The sequence below is a fragment of the Lonchura striata genome, chromosome 4 (genome assembly GCF_050655825.1).
Source record: "Lonchura striata isolate lonStrDom1 chromosome 4, ASM5065582v1, whole genome shotgun sequence".
In the NCBI taxonomy this organism is placed as follows: domain Eukaryota; kingdom Metazoa; phylum Chordata; class Aves; order Passeriformes; family Estrildidae; genus Lonchura; species Lonchura striata.
The window spans coordinates 70,074,466-70,090,182 of NC_140706.1; the positions used below are offsets into that span (position 1 = coordinate 70,074,466).

General features: G+C 53.6%; 2 protein-coding genes across 13 annotated transcripts in view; one reads left to right on the forward strand and one right to left on the reverse strand.

The window, feature by feature from the left end:
- The first annotated feature begins 3,312 nt into the window (after positions 1 to 3,312).
- On the forward strand, positions 3,313 to 4,597 carry NEUROG2 (neurogenin 2). Its single transcript, XM_021531562.4, has one exon. The coding sequence runs from the start codon at positions 3,624 to 3,626 to the stop codon at positions 4,320 to 4,322; it is 699 nt and encodes a 232-aa protein (XP_021387237.1). The 5' UTR covers positions 3,313 to 3,623; the 3' UTR covers positions 4,323 to 4,597.
- Positions 4,598 to 9,622: 5,025 nt separating this feature from the next.
- Positions 9,623 to 15,717, reverse strand: part of ALPK1 (alpha kinase 1) — a 33,410-nt gene continuing 27,315 nt past the window's right edge. For all 12 annotated transcript variants that reach the window (XM_085578349.1, XM_085578348.1, XM_085578344.1 and 9 more), the window contains 6 exons: positions 15,553 to 15,657; positions 13,180 to 15,187; positions 12,771 to 12,924; positions 12,074 to 12,236; positions 11,797 to 11,983; positions 9,623 to 11,539 (listed from right to left, as the gene is read on the reverse strand). In XM_085578349.1, coding sequence (XP_085434475.1) covers positions 11,343 to 11,539; positions 11,797 to 11,983; positions 12,074 to 12,236; positions 12,771 to 12,924; positions 13,180 to 15,187; positions 15,553 to 15,657 — 2,814 coding nt within the window. In that variant the 3' untranslated portion in view covers positions 9,623 to 11,342. The remainder of the gene's footprint in view (positions 11,540 to 11,796; positions 11,984 to 12,073; positions 12,237 to 12,770; positions 12,925 to 13,179; positions 15,188 to 15,552; positions 15,658 to 15,717) is intronic.

Below are 15,717 nucleotides of genomic sequence, written 5' to 3' on the forward strand. Positions count from 1 at the left end.
GGCTTTTTAGACCTGGATAAATTAGGAGCCGAGTGAGTTCGGCACACCCGAGTTTGGCTATGCCCCTGCCAAATTTTCTTTCTTTCCTTACACAAACCCCCTTGGCCCCCCCAAAAGGCCCTTTCACCAAACCATTAAATTCTACAGAGGTGGTCAAGCTAGTCCTGCTTTTCAGGCATTCGAGAAAGAAAAGGGTCCTTGAAGTTTAGAAGATGCCCAAGGAAAACTCATTGAATGACATCAAAAGAATGAGTTTCCATAGCTGTTGAAGCACGAGAGCCGTGTAGCTGCACAAAGGCGGGTTGGGGCAGTGGGACTGTCCCACTGCTCTATCCCAGCACAATTGGGTCACTGAAATAGGGAATTAATTACCATTGGAGAGTGGGCAGCCCATTCACCACTGGCTGAGTTTTATTAAACGCCAATATAAATAACAAAACAACTCTTGTGGCTGCACTATTCCTACACGCCAAAGGAAGGATTATGTTGGGGATTAACATCTTAAAGTCTATGAGACTTTCTGACTCAAGGCTCGGAGCTGGTAATCGTATTTGTCTCCTGGTTCAGCGATTAGTGCTCTCCCTCGCGCACCTTCGCCTGGATGGCCAATGTCCCTTTTTGCAGGCACTGGGTTTTTCACACAATCGGCTGTTCTTTTCCCCACATCTATAGAAAAGAATAAGAAAACTGAAGCGTGTTCACGCGATCCTCAAGCTTCTTCTCTTCTTCATGGGAAAGGAAGGCACCGGCAGCCTTTTTTCACAAGGGGGGCGAGGCAAACCCTCTTGGTGGGGCGGGGGGGCAGGACTGCAAAATCGCTCCGCAGGCCTGCACCTGCCATGCAAATCCGCCGGGAACAATCGGCCCCCGACGAGGGCCGGCCTTGGGGGGAGCCAGGGAAGGATGCCGGGACAGTGCTCATGGGGGGACCCCTTGCCTTGATCCCAGAACAAACCCCAAATGTGCTAATACAGCTTGGGAGCTGGGGGGCTGCTCCTCATCTTGTCCCTGGCTGTGGCACTTGCACGGGGTGTTCGGGGAGGATCCGGATCAGGATGTGGGGGATACACCCCCCAGCACTTTTGATCGCTTCCCCCTGCAGAGCAGCCCAGTTCTCTGCTGTGTGGGGACATATTCTCACACCCCATTAAAGAGCAGAAACACCCCACTCTCAGGGTTTGTAGGTGCTGCCCAGGTCTGCACACCACAAGGATTCAGGGCACCCTGGTGTGTATGGGCAGCCCTGGGACCCTGAACCCTCAGGACACTGCAGGATATGAGGGAGGCAGAGCTGGGAGGGGTCAGGCCACCCTGTCCCCACAGCTTTGTCCCCACATTTCCCGGGATGTCGTGCCCCTGTTCACCTGAGGCAGGCTGACCATTAACGCCGGCTCTCAACTTGTGAGGTCGAAGTGTGGATGGGCTGTGCCCAAAGGTCTCTCAGCAACACAGACCCTAAACTTTTAGGGCTATCGGGTCACCTCAGAGTTCAATCTTCTTACAGCAAACAAAGCCCTTCTGACGGTCTCCCCCTCTCCCCCACACGAGCTCAGCGTCCTTTATTTCTGGGCTGTGTGATAAGCTTAAATCATTGTGCTCCCATTTCTTGATCGTTGCCTACTTTGGGCTTTTGTTCCCCTAAAGTAGGATTGAGTCTGGCAAAGGGGCTGAAGTTGAACAGTTTGACCCTTGGAGGACAGTTCAGGCGGTGGGCAGTGGCAGCAGCATTCCTGCTCCTGATCCCACTCCCTCTCCCCCCCCCGCCACCTCCTCTCCCCACCGCTCTCGGCCGAGCAGCTCGGCCCTCGCTCTGCCCACAGACCACACAAGCGCCTATCGAGAGCAGTGAGGATTTGGTAACTGACCCGTCCTTGGTCACCTCGTGCTCAACCCCAAGGGAAAAAACGCTGCATGGCAGCAGGAATGGGACTGAACCCCAGAAAGGCACCACAAAGGGTGCCTCACCTCTCTGGTGCTTTGCATCAGCAATGGAAGCACAGAGATATCTGCAAGCAGGGTGGTGACAGAAGGATGGGCTGGCCCTGTCACAAGTGTACTCTGCTTTGTCCCTTAAGGTGCTGAAAAAGAAGTAAGGTCCTTTTGCATCCCTCTCCTCGGATGCGAGGGGAGCTGCGAGCCTCCCGTTTTGCACAAGGAGGCAAGGGAGTGTTAGAATGTTTCACAGACTCACGGAGATACTGAGGCACCCGCCTGGCCTCAGCCTCTCCCAAAGACCAATACACCCAGAGTGAAGGACTTCTTTGGTGTGAGTTCCTGCTGTGCTGAGCACGGCTTCTGCAGAGGTTTCAGCTCTTTCATAAATGTTGAGCTTTTCTAGCAGTTGCAAACAAAATTGTGTTTCAAAGCCCAACTCCCCCAAAGTGCCTTGCTGACGGTGTTTCCATACGGAGCAGAGAGTGTTCTGGGGTTTCGGTTTTGTATGTCCTCACTGTCATTCCTTTGACAAGGGGTTGGAGTGACAGGCAAGAGGGAACAGCTTCACACTGACAGAGGGCAGGATTAGATGGGATATTGGGAAGAAATTCTTCCCTGGGAGGGTGGGCAGACCCTGGCACAGATTGCCCAGAGAAGCTGTGGATGCTCCATCCCTGGAAGGTTCCAAGGCCAGGCTGGACAGAGCTTGGAGCAACCTGGGATAGTGGAAGGTGTCCCCAGGGGGTCTGTGGAGCAACGCCAGCCTGCCGACTCTACGGGCATGGCACTAGGCTCTGCCATTGAGGGAGGGCTGGAAGGGAAGAGGGGTAAAGGGAATGAAGGTTTTCCTAGTGCAAGTTGGCGTTTAGGGGTTTTTTTTAATAAGATCTCCTCCAGCCTGTGAATTATATTTGACGGCACTAAGCTGCTCGGAGCGCAGGGCGTTCCCCCACATCGGGCTCACCGCATGCCCGGAGCATCTCCCCAGCAAGCCACGTACGGAAGGAACTACGCACCTTTACCAGAGCACCAAGTGTCCCCAGAAGGCGAAACCCTCCCGGGAATGAGAGGGCTTGGAAGGGGAGCCGCCCTCCATCCCTCCCTGCCGGGGCGGTGAGGGAGAGCGGCTGAAAGGGAGCCGGCCCCGGGCGCGCGCGTGGCGCGCGGGGCGCGGGGATTGGCCGGCGCTGCGCCTCGCGCCCCCCCCCGCGCCGTCCCCATTCATTAATAAATTAGCGGCACGCTCCAGCCGAGCGCGAGGCGCCAATGGGGCCCCGCCGGGGCGGGGGCGGCGGCGGCGCCCCCGACAAGAGTCGCGGGCGGGGCGGGCAGGGCGAGGGGGACCCCGGGGGTAGGTTTGATTGTTCCCCGCGGGGTATATAAGGGGTGTTAAGGAGGGTCGTGTGCCAGACACGCAGCCTGACCGGGCCCCGGGCGCCGCTCCCGCCGCCGCCGCCCGCCCTCCCGCCCGCCGCCCCCGGGGCGCGTGCCAGCGCCGCGCCCCCGCCGCGCCCCCCCCCGCGCTTTGCCCCCCCCACCCCCGCCCCTCAGGACCCCCGCCCCGCTCCGCTCCGCTGCCGCCCGCTCCGTCAAGCCGGCGAACCGTCATACCGCCGGAGAGGCGAGGAGAGCGCGCCCGCTGCTTCCCGGTGCTGCCCGGTGCGGCCCCGTCCAGCCGCCGCGCAAGGATGCTGGTGAAGGCGGAGGTCCTGGCGACGCCCGCCGAGGACGAGCTGCTGCTGCTGGGGCTGGGCTCGCCCGCCCCCTCGCCCTCGCTGCCGTCCAGCGCCGAGGAGGAGGAGGAAGAGGAGGAGGAGGAGGAGGAGGAGCTGCGCGCCGCCCCGCCGGCTCGGCCCGTCGAGGCTCCGGGCGGCCGCGGGCTGCGGCGGGCGGAGGGGAAGCGGCGGCCGGGGCGGTCCCGCGGCGCCCCGCGGGCGGCGCGCACGGCGGAGACGGCGCAGCGCATCAAGCGGAGCCGGCGGCTCAAGGCCAACAACCGCGAGCGCAACCGCATGCACAACCTGAACGCGGCGCTGGACGCCCTCCGCGACGTGCTGCCCACCTTCCCCGAGGACGCCAAGCTCACCAAGATCGAGACGCTCCGCTTCGCCCACAACTACATCTGGGCGCTCACCGAGACCCTGCGGCTGGCCGGGGCGGCGCGGCTCGGCCCCGACGGGGCGGCGGCGGCGGCGGTCCCCGCCGAGGGCAGCCCCTCGCCCGCCTCCTCCTGGAGCGGCGGCGCCGCCAGCCCCGCGCCCTCCGCCTCCCCGTACGCCTGCACTTTATCGCCCGCCAGCCCTGCGGGCTCCGCCTCGGATCCCGAGCACTGGCCCGGCCGCTTCGCCCCGGGGCCGCCGCCGCCGCTGCCCCGCCGCTGCCTCTAGCCCGGCCCGGCGCTCCCGGGGCTGCCCCCGGGGCGGCGGCTGCGGCATCTGCCCGCTTCCCAGGGCAGGGCGGGCTGTGGGAACGGCACCTGCCAAACCAAACTTTCCGTCTTCTCTCTCTCTCTCTTACTCTCTCTCTCTCTCGCCGATGTGCACTTTGTCCAGTTTTCCCAGATCTGTCACCGCGGGGCTTTTGTGTGTGTGTCCCCCCCTTTCTCCGCTCCCCTCTTTGCCATCTGTCCCTTATGATTTATAGGCGGGAGGGGGGTGCAAAGCGAGGGAAAAAAAAAAAAAAAGTAAATTGTTTTGTTAGGGGTCCAGGTTAGAAGTCATTGTATAATTTGTAGGCTTTGTGAGGGCTGAATGCAAGCGTGGAAATTTAGGCTGAACTCTCTATCAAAAGGGAAAAAAAATCGGGAGGGGGGGAATGGGGAAGGATCTCCTCATACATTATTTATTTCGACCTTTAGGGGACAAGGAACTCCCCCCTTCTTTCAGGAGATTAAAAATAAATCAACAGACTGAAAACCTCAACAGACACGGAACATTACAGCAATCAGCCACACACGTGTTCACATTTATTTATTATAAAGACAGATTTCATGGAAAATATGTATTTTTTGTATAATTTACAGAGTTTATTCTAGTATGTATTTACAGCTGAAGAGCAAAGGGATTGTCCTTGTGATAAAATATAAATAAAAAGCTCTAATTTTCGTAACTTCGGGGTTGCTGCTTTTTCTGCTTTATGTGCCAGTGACTGGGAATTAGGGGATTGGGCCTGTCCTTGTCTCTGGTGAAACCAAGGTCCTGTGGGGCCCGATGTCACTGGGTCCATGGGCAACTGTTTCTTTGGGAACCAGCATTAGAGAGAGAGAGGGGGAAGTTCAGTGGAAGTTTACTGATCATTTACCTTTGGCTCTCAGTACAGAAGATGCTGACAGCAAATGCGGGATGGATGGATAAAGAATTATCCCACTTCAGGCCGATGGATTTTGCCAAGAAGACCTTAGGAAATAAATGCTGCCGAGCTAAAAATCCATGGGTTAAAAGAGGAAGAATTTCCTCTCTGTGAGGGTCAGATGAATTCTGGGTCGCAGGCAATTTCAGGGGGTTCGGTTCAGCGTGCACAGCACACAGCCGGGGATGTCACCACGGAAGGAGATGCTGGAGGCCGCCCAGGCCCTTCAGTCATCATCCCCGTGCTCCCGGGAGCACTTTGTGACTTCTGGGTACAAACACTTGGAAATCATTAAAAACCAGCAGAGGCGCCTGAGTGTATTAATTAAATAAAATGCTCAGCACGCCAATCCCGCCCGGTGCCCTCCGGATCCTGGGAGCGTGAAACCTCGGAGCAACGTCCACGAAAGGAAGGGGGAAGAAAAAAAGGGGAAAAAAAAAGAAAAAAAAAAAGCCCAAAATGTGTGAAAAGAGAATTAGTGAAATTAGGTTAGGCCAATAAACTGCGCGGGGGTCCATCCCCCCCGGCCCCACAGCCTCGGGCGAGCAGTGCTATCTAGCCTGATCTATTGTCTCCCCCCCTGGCAGGGGGGTTATTGTGTGATAAATAATTCCCTAAAAAAAAAAAAAAAAAAAAAAAAGTGGGATAATTTGCATAATCACTGCTTTGATGTGGCCAGCAAGATGAAGCTGTGTTCCCCCAAATCTGCCACGGGCCAGGAGGAACAAAACAAGAGGGAGCCTTTGACGGCGCTGGCGGTGCATGGGGCAGCCCGTCGGGAGAGGGTTTTTCACTCTCACCCGCTTTTAATGACCAAACTCCAGGAATGCCAAAAAGGAGACGAGCGCTCTCTCCGTCTTTTCTGGTCGGGCCTCATTGTCCTTCCTGGCTTCTCCCTTTCTTTTAAGAGGCACTGGAGTAGGTGCCTTCGGCTCTTCAAAAGGCTGGGATGGATGGGATGCACTTCTCTCTGGATGCTGGAACGGGAGGGACATCCCGGGTGGCTCAGCACCGGGATGCTCCCCGCAGGTGTCCTCGGGGAGGGCGCTGCTCCTGGCCAGGTGCGTCATCTGCGGGCATTTCCCTCCATCCCAGGTACAGAGCCTGGCGGCAGGAGCCTCCCCATCCTGCCGGCTGGGGCTGCGGCAACGGGAACCACCGTGGGAAAAAGCACACGGCGCCTCGGAGAACGGAGGAGGGGGTTGGAGAGGGGTTTGGGGTGGGAGGCAGGCCAGCCAAACCTTCCCTATTCCCTGGGGGTGGCTGGCCTTGGTTGGAAATGCCCTCGGAGGAAACAGGCCTGAGGGAGGCAAGGCTGGGAGGGGGTGGTGAAACCATGCTGGCAAAAGCCGAGCTGGAGAGGTTAGAGTTGTCACCTAACCCAGTCACCATCATCCTGATTTTTCATTTGAATATGGCCGAAAGTGTCTATTTCCCATTCTTGCCCCCTAATTTGAGTTTATTCCTCTCCTTCGTTTCTTTATTTCATGTCTTTCCCTCTTTTCCCTCAGAAGACTGATTTTTGGAGGTGACAGGGAGCCCCCAGAGCCAACTGCAGCCAAGCTGGAAGCGGACCAGGAGATGCGAGTTGGGCAAACACCTCCTTGGATGATGTGAGGAACCTGGGGGTGGTTTCCATGGCAGCCCCTTGCCCCAGAACATGTGTTTATGATCCTTCTGTGTATTGTATTTTGGCATAAAAGCTCCTCTGCGCCAGCAGGGCTGGAGGGGCAGCCTGAAGGCCCCCAGGGGGGTTTACAGCCCTCCTTGGCATAAGAATGGCCACGAGGAGCCAAACCAGCACCCCAAGGGCTGCCGCACGCTGCCTTTCATGGCAGGCATAAATCTGTCCAGGCAGTGCCACGGTTAAAGAGCCCTCCCGACACAGCTCTCAGCTGTGAGAGCCACTTTTCCTAAAGCCTTCCTCAAGTGCCTCAGGTTGGGCTTCCCCCGGTCCTGTATTATGTACAGATTTGGCCCACGTAGCCCCAGTTCCCATTCCCCATGGGCAAAAAAGGATCTCAATTATCTATCATACAGCCAATCCCCTGGCATAAGCAGAAATCCCAGTAGGATCTTTTTTGTGACCTGATGTAAGTTGTTGTCTCAGTACAAAGTTACAAAGTACCTTGTGTTTTAAAGTCTGAGACAAACACTTTTGCTCCGACAAGCTGAAAATGTAAGGATAGCAAGATGTAAGGATTTAAAAATGTAAGGATATCCTGCCTTCTCCTCTACGATTCTGCAACAGCTGTGTAGGTCCAGCAAAATTCTGGCAGCCTGCTCATCCCCGTGACCTCTCATACTGAACTGAGATTAAGGAGAGGCAGAACTCCTGCCAGATTTTAAATCAAGCCTCTAAAAAAAAAAAAAAAAAAAAAAAAATCCTTGGAGGGTAACTTTGCAGCGGCAAAGAGGGAACAGGGATGCTGCTGGGGCGGCTGTGACACACAGCCGTCCCCTCTCCCTCGCCTCCCCTCCTCCTCCTTTTATTAAAAAGCAGAGAGACCGGCCCAAAGCTGATGGCATATTTACCTTCATGAGTTTTAAAAAAAAGTTAATTACCGCTCGGAGCAAGTTGGTCGGGCTGTCCTGAGCTGTCTTTTATTAGTAGTCGCCTTCATTAATTTCCCTCGCTGGATTTGCTGCTAATAGCTGCCTGGTCCTGGGCAGCACAAAGCAGCATCTGTGCCATTGAGCAGAAAAGCGGGAGTCAGGCAAAGGGGGGCACTGGGCGCGGGGGGCGACGCCGTTTGCAAATCAACCTCTATTAACGTGATGTCCTGCTCGGAGGGGACGGCAGCCCCGGTAGCCGGCACGACAGTTTGGGCTGTTACCCAGGGAGGAAAGGCACCTGCTGCCTGCCGGGGGGATCCTGCCCTCGTCCCGCTTCCCGCTGGCTGTGCCGCCCGGGGAACCCCCGGGATGCTGGACCTGCACCCCGCTCGGTGCTGCCCGTGCTCCTGCGCCGAGCAAACTGCGAGTAACTTTGATGGAAGATACACTCTGTGCATCAAGAACATCTTGGCGGAGAAGTTTGGGATTAGGGAATGGGAGGGGGCAGCGGGCAGGCACAGCGGGCTCACACGAGCCGGGGCAGCGGGTGGCTGCGGAGGCCGGCAGCCCCATCTGCTCCCGCTCAGCCAGGGGAGAGGGGAGATGATTTCATCCAAGAGGAAGAAAGGAGGGTGGCGTGTGTCACTCCCGGGAGAGAGGGGCGACAGCAGCAGGCTGCCGCCAGCATCCCCACAGAGCTGGGGGAGGCACCCGTGTGCCGCGGCTTCCCTCGAGGCAGCAGGCGACAGCAGCAGGTCCCAAGCAACACCTCGCTGCAAACAGCCCGGCCCGGGTCAGCGGGAAGGAGACGCCGAGGAAGCTGCTGCTGCTGCTGCTGCTGCTGCTGCCGTGTTCTTCCAAGCAGAACAGATTGGGCAGCACGGGCTGCGGTTCTGCGCTTGCTGATGGGAGGCTTTTCCCCTCGTTCCCCATGAATAGCTGTGTCTGGGGAAGGAGCCGTGCCGAAATCCAGCAGCTGGGCTCGGGGGCAGCTGATGCCGCGTTTAGGGCAGCGGGGCCGTGCTGCCTCGCGTGCAGGGGCTGCCTCACAGCTGGAGGGGTCACCCCATGCCCGCTCTCTGCCAGCCCGAATGGCCCGGGATGCTGCGGCTCCGAGGGAGAGGGGGGAGGCAAGCTTGGCTCAGCCCTGTATTGTTGGAATTACTGAGGGGCTCCCTTCCCACCGCGTCATTTCTAAGAGAAGTTCCCTGAAGTGCTCCACAGAGTCATTAGTTATTGGCGAACGAGTGAGGAAACCGTTCTACCTGTTAGCAGGCTTTGGTTGCATCAGCTTGTTCCCTGGATATCAGCTTTACTGAACTGGATGAACAAGCACGATGCACAGCCAACACGACTCTGCCTTTCACCTGGACACCTGCAGAAAGGGAAGGAGGGAAAATCTCTTTAAGCAAATAAAGGACAGGAAAGTGTGTCACCACTGTCACAAGCAGGCCAGTTTCGTGCCTGACTTACAGCAGCACTTACACAAGTCCTTACACTCAAATCCTGGAGTTTAGGTGAGAGGAAAAAATGTTTCATGTTTCCTGAAGCGTGGTGTCCCTACAGTTCATATTTCACTGTCCCAGCACGGCACAGCTCTACTCACTTTGTAGAGCCTGGCACTCAATGGTTACACCGAGTACTTAGGTTGGAATTTAGGAGAGTACTACAATTAATCAAACGCAAAAAGCATCTCGGTAGCAAGTTACTTAATACAAACCACTGTATCTCCAATAAAAACTTCCAATTTCTAATTAAAAAAGGAAAAAGTATTCCCGATTACTCAGTTAGTTCAAATTACTTTATTCTGAAACCAGAGGAAATAACAACATTTTTTTTTTTGTCTGTAGCTCTAAGATGAAATTTACAGCCAAAATATTAAATTCCCCATCCTCAGAGTCAACTATGTATTTTCTCAATAATCCCTGATTTATAGCAAAAATAGGAACCAATAACTTAAACTCCGTGTGTTTGGAGCCACGTTCATGAAGAACCCCAGTTCTTCAGGCAACGAGGTTGTAAATCCATGACTTCCAGTATCCAAGCCCCGGATGAAGACAGAGTGCCTGATACATCTGAAATTGCGCCCAATTCTCTAAAGAGTAAGACCAGTAGAATATGATGTCACATCTATTTTACAGGGAGCTGAACAAGCTGATCCTCGACCCTAACTTTTACCTGTGAGTAGCCATAACTTTGGCCAAGTGGCAAAATGTCTCCTAAAACCAACAAAACAACTAAGCTGCTAGGTGGAAATATTAGGGGAAAAGCAAAATATTAAAATTCCATAGGGATGGATTTATTCAGAAGCATATCTATATAAATTTGCCTTTTCCTCCTTTGAGCACGAAGGAGTGGAAAACGCATGACTGGTCAGGGCTCCCAAAACTGCGTGTGCTGTCTGCTGCCAGCGCATTAGGACACTTTGTTGTGCGGAGATTGTCCGAGAGGTTTTGTTTTGGTTTTAATTGTCCCTACAGAGCAGGGGAAGCTTCTGCAGAGAGGCTTTAACACAGCATCTCTGCCGCCCATTAATTCCCGGGATCTTGCTAACTAGCTTTGTTTGCCCACCGGAGCCCGGCTATGCTCGCTGGCCGGAGCACGGAGCTATGCGGGCGTTTGTCACTTGGTTAAAGCCAGCATTTCCCCACTGCCGAGCGAGGACAAGGCCGGCCTTTATTGGCTGCACAACAAGATAACGGGCTTAATCTTCCCAGTAACACGTGAGTTTCCATGTATCACTTTAATCTGCGAGACACTGGGGCCGAGTGTCCCGTCACATGCCGATTTCAGCGCCGTGTCAGCCGGCGACTGCCCAGCTCAATGATGGATTGTTCGCTGGCTCCTAACAACAGGCAAGATGCTGAATGCCCCGGGGTGACAGACAGTGTGCAATGGGAACGGCCGCAAATCTGATGGCCCGGTTCAAGTTCACCTGACAAAGCTGGAGCAGTCTGCGAGCAGCGCTCGGGAAAGGATTATTCACACTGGCATTATATTTTTGAATGCATTTTTCTCCCCGCGCAGCTGCGCAGCTCCCCAAGACTGAAGGTTTATGTACCATAATAAAGAGATTTAATTTTTTTTCCCCTTCTTCCTTCTCCCTCTTTACACCTAGTTCTAACCAGTTGGCCTAGGGATAGGGCATCCTTCCAAACAACTCAGCACAAACATCACCTAGAAAACAATAGCATTGCTAAAACGCGGGGACAAAAGCATAAAAACCTCTGCTGGCTGCAGAAACAAAAGGAGATGGTTTTGTTCAAGCTAAGACTGTTAGGGACCCATCTTTTTGTGGAACTTTGATGCTGTGTTCCCTTTCTCATGGAGAAAATCTCCCCAAAGAAATGATCCCAGCGCTCGGGGGCAGTGGGACATAGGGGATTTGGTGGGGGAGAGGAGAATGGGAAATGAAGGCAGCTTTTCACAACCTGCTCCCAAAGATGTGTAGGGTAAAACAGTGTCCAGCTCACGGGTCCTTCTGTGGACTGGCCTGTGCCAGTCTAGGCCAGCAGCTCCACCGAGGGCCTTGTCAAGGACAGGCAGCTACAGATCTCGTTGCACTCCACGTGTTGATCATTAAAAAAGTAGTAAATTCCTTTCTTCCCGAAGTTGGAGCGTGAAATGTCTCTGCTGTTGAGGGAATGAATCTGGGGGTCTGTGAGGTAGATGAGGCCTTTCCCGTTACCTGTCACCCAGCCTGTGGAAGAAATGGCACATCTTGATATCTTGTTTATCTTGATAAACACCACAGCCTTTTTGTTACCACACTCAGGACTCTCTGCCTGGCATGGCCCTCGCTCTGTTCATGTCACCTCAGTGATTCCCAGTTTGCACCTATGGCAGCAAAAGCAGAACCCTAAGAGACACAATGAATTTTAACCAAATTAATACCCCAAAGACACCTGTGGGCCAGAAGCTGAATGTGAAAGGCATAAACATCACTGTCATACAAACCTTGAAGGTCGACGACCACGTCAGTTCCGTTGGAGAACTCATAGCAGAAGTGGCCGTAAGCCAGGCCGTACTCCGTGGCTTTGTATTCATTCTTCACCACCTTGGTGTTGTTGGACAGCTTCACAAACTCCCCGAGGATGTAGGGTTCCACACTCACACACCCTTTTATAGTTCTGTCTTCCAGTATCTGAAAGGAGACAGCCTCACTGCTGCTGTAATTGACCCAAGACACCCTTCCTAGCCAGGTCCTTGGGATTGCTCACCAGACAGCTCTTACCAGCAGGACTGCAGAGGGGATATAAAAGATTTGGGTAGGGACCTTCTGCTCATACAGCCTCTTGTTGAACTCTGTCACGTAGTACTGGGCGGTCATCTGTCGCTCCACATCACTGAAATGATGGAGGAGTCCTTTTTCCTCTTTATATTCCTTCCCAACATACCTGAGCAAAAGGAGAAGAGTCTGGAGCTCTGGGTGCTGTGATATAGAAACATCATTGCAAAGCAGAACTTGTCAGAAGCAAATCCACCTGGGGGGTGATGCGTTTAAAATGGCTGCAATTAAAACTGGGTGGAATTATTTTCTTTTCTGTCTCACAGAGGTGAAAAGTTATCCATCAAATCCTTAGATCCATCATAACACTAGAATGTTGAAACTCAACTCTTCTTAACTCTGAAGGGAGAGCTGATTCAGAGGTATTAAGCTATTGTTCTCCATCCATAACAATTCATAAGCTACTTCTAGTAATGATCTGAACTCTGCCATTAGAAGACAACACTAAAGCAGCTTTTCCTTCCTAGAAATTAAAAGGTAGAGTTACATGTTGTGGTGGGAAAGATTGCCAAAATGTCCAACACATTTGGGAAAGCCATATAATATTCTTGCTACAGCAAATCTTACCAGACAGTTTTTATCCATATTTACAAATAAGCAGCATTGACAAGCACTTTGTTTCAGAAATCTGCTGGGTCCATACCTTCCCAGGCTTTCTTCTTGGTGCAGGAAGTGTACCCAAAAGGCATTTCTCTGCTTGCCTTCCTTGGCCACGTTCAGGTAGTCCCCAATGAACACAGCTGTCTCCTGGCCTGTCCACAGCCCAGATTTCTTGGAGTATTTCAGAAGAAGAGCAGCTACAAAAAAGAAAACCACAGATAAAAGGGAGAAATCCACAGGATTGCTCTAAGCCTGTGCTGAGGACTGGCTGTTCGTTATGATTAACTTAATGATCATTGTCTTAACAGTTTTCAGGGATGGCATGTGGAATCGAAACTCAAGTAATGGGGTAAAATTCAATAAAAAATTAAATCCTGACTAAAATACTGTGTTAAAAAGCCTGAATCAAGCTTGTTGTCTGCGGAGACACAGGTTGCTGGGCGGGAACTCACAGTACGCTTTGTGAAGCTCTTTGCTCCTAAAAATCCCAGTAGGCATCAGTCTCTGGACAAGCCAATTATGCTCCACGCCTGCCAGCAGCTGCCTGTAATCATCATCCCTCAGAAACCGAGCGTCCAGGATCTCTTCCTTCACTCTCCCAGGTGTGAAGGCAAAGCCACTTCCCCTTGGGACTGAACCTTCAGGGGAGCTCGTGGGCATCGGTGCTGATTTGATCCATGAACTCAGAGAGGAACTGGATTGTCCCTTGCTGCTGACCACATCCTGAGACTTCTCTTCACCTTCCTCCGTAGTGGCACAGTCAAAGTGCTTGGCTGTGGGTATCTTTCCCAGGGAGGGCAAAGCTATTGGCACACTGGGAGTTGCTGCATGCTTTGGAGCCAGTGCTGGAGGAGAATGGTTTACTAAGTCTCCCATGCTGACGAGCTCTAATTCAGTGTCATCAATTGTTTCTGCCTGGGTGTCAACTTGAGGCACTGGGAGAGATCTGTTCCCCTGCAGGGCAGATTTCCTCACCCAGCCACGCACAGAGGAGTCACTGCCCGCTTTCAGCCCGATGTTTGTTGGTGGTACAGAAGCGCCCCTATTTTGGGGGGGCTGTGCCTCAAACGAGGGATCCTCGGTGCTATCTGCGGGTTCTCCCGGGGGGAGCCACTCAAAGCGACCGACGCTTCCCTCCCTGCTGCTGTCCTTGGTCCTGCAGCTCAGCTCCGTACAGGAAAAGGACTTCTCCTCCTCTTCCTGCCTTCTAGGAGCAGAGTAAGAGATGGAGAGGGGAGGAAACTCATTGCTCGAGCACTTTGCTCTCTCTTTTGAGGAGCTCTTTCCACGGTGCCTTCCCTGGAGTAGCTCTTCTCCACAGAGAGGCTCCTTCTCCACCATCCTCGGTGCTCGGGGGGCACACCCCTCTAAGGAATGCTGAGGAGACCCCCCAGAGCCATGGAGGGGCTCCCGAGGAGCAGGATGCCAGGCTCTGGGAGGCAAAGAGCACAAGGGTGAATCTTGGCTGCTTCCATCGGCTTCTGTGGTGCAGCACTGCTCCTCCAGCGAGCCCTTCTCCCCTTGCTGCCCATCCCTGAGAGACTCTCTGCTGCTGCTACAGCTCAGCTCCTCCCAGCTGGAAGAGGAACTGGATTTGGACAGCTTGCACCAAGAGTTCTCAGAAGTAGTGCTTTGGCTCCTGTCCTTCCCTCTGCTGAAAACATCTTTTCCACTATTTCTTTTAATCTCTAATGGCTCGATATCTTCTTCAAAGGAAATTTTCATCACACCAGAGCCAATGTCTTGATTTCTTCGGCCACTGAGTCCCTCTGAGCTGCTTCCTGCTGTTGGTGAGTCCAGGATTTTCACAGGACCACTGCCCTGGTGAACTTTGTCTTCAGCAGTACACACAGTGTCCACAGTTTTGGTCTCTGTTCTTAAGGTTGTGATACAAGCTCCCACCTGAATTTCTCCCGGTGTGGTTTTATGAATCCTGCAAGTTTTTTCAAACATTTGGCACACTGACAGGTGGTGCTGGGAATGCTTGGCAAGGATTTTCTCAAAGCTGGTTTCCCCTTGCAGGACAGGTTTTTGCACCGAGCCTTTATAACTGTCTGGGACATAAGACCTGGCATCAGAATTTGGGAAGCTTCCCACCCGCAGGCGCCTCTTCACGGCTGCGATCAGAGACATGATCTCTTTGGCAAGCAAGCCCTTATCTTCCTCCTCTGGGAAGGAGGTGCTGTAGGAGTGCAGCTTTCCCAGGGCTTCCCTGCACAGCTGGGTGGCCTCACGGAGCTCCTGGCTCTCCCCATCGAGCCATCGGTGCACGGTGGTGAGGCAGAAGGCAGCTTTGATGAAACTGTGCAGCTCCTGCCTGCTGGTGATGGCACTCTGCTCCTCCTTGGTGAGGAGCCCAATCTCAAAGGATTCTTTGGCTTCAGACAAGTAGAAGTCTCTCTTTTCCGGGGGACAGTCCTTGGAGTGACTGTAGGACAGCAGACACATCCCACGGATGTTCTGGGAGGGGATCAGAGAGGAATGAGGGCATTAAAAACACATTTCTTTCCCTTAAACAATTTGAAGCAAAGCTCAGCTCTGACTACCTGTTGCTGTGTTTCCTGGAGGAAATAAACTTCCTCTTTTTTTTTTTTTTCCCTTTGAAATACAGCTGTGGTTCTAGGAGAAGCAGCACTACCAGGGCTTGAAAGCCCATCCTCACTCTGTGCAGCTTTCCTGCAACATATTCCCCATAGAACCAACCCAACCCTCAACATAGACACCCCGTGTGATGCACTGCTTGAAAACCATGTCACAGCCAAACTTAGCAGCCTGGGCTCTTCCCCTGAACAAATCCCACTTCCAGAGGGAGGAGTAACACTCACCACAGCTGTGAGGACAAACAGGGGGGTGTACTGGCTGTAGGCAGCTGCCAGCTTGCAGGCCTCGGCTGCCGATAGCAAGCGGTGGCTGAACTCTTGCAGGAGGCTCTGATGAAAGAAAAAAAACCCAGACAACCCAAACATGAAGAAAAAACCTCAACTCAAGGA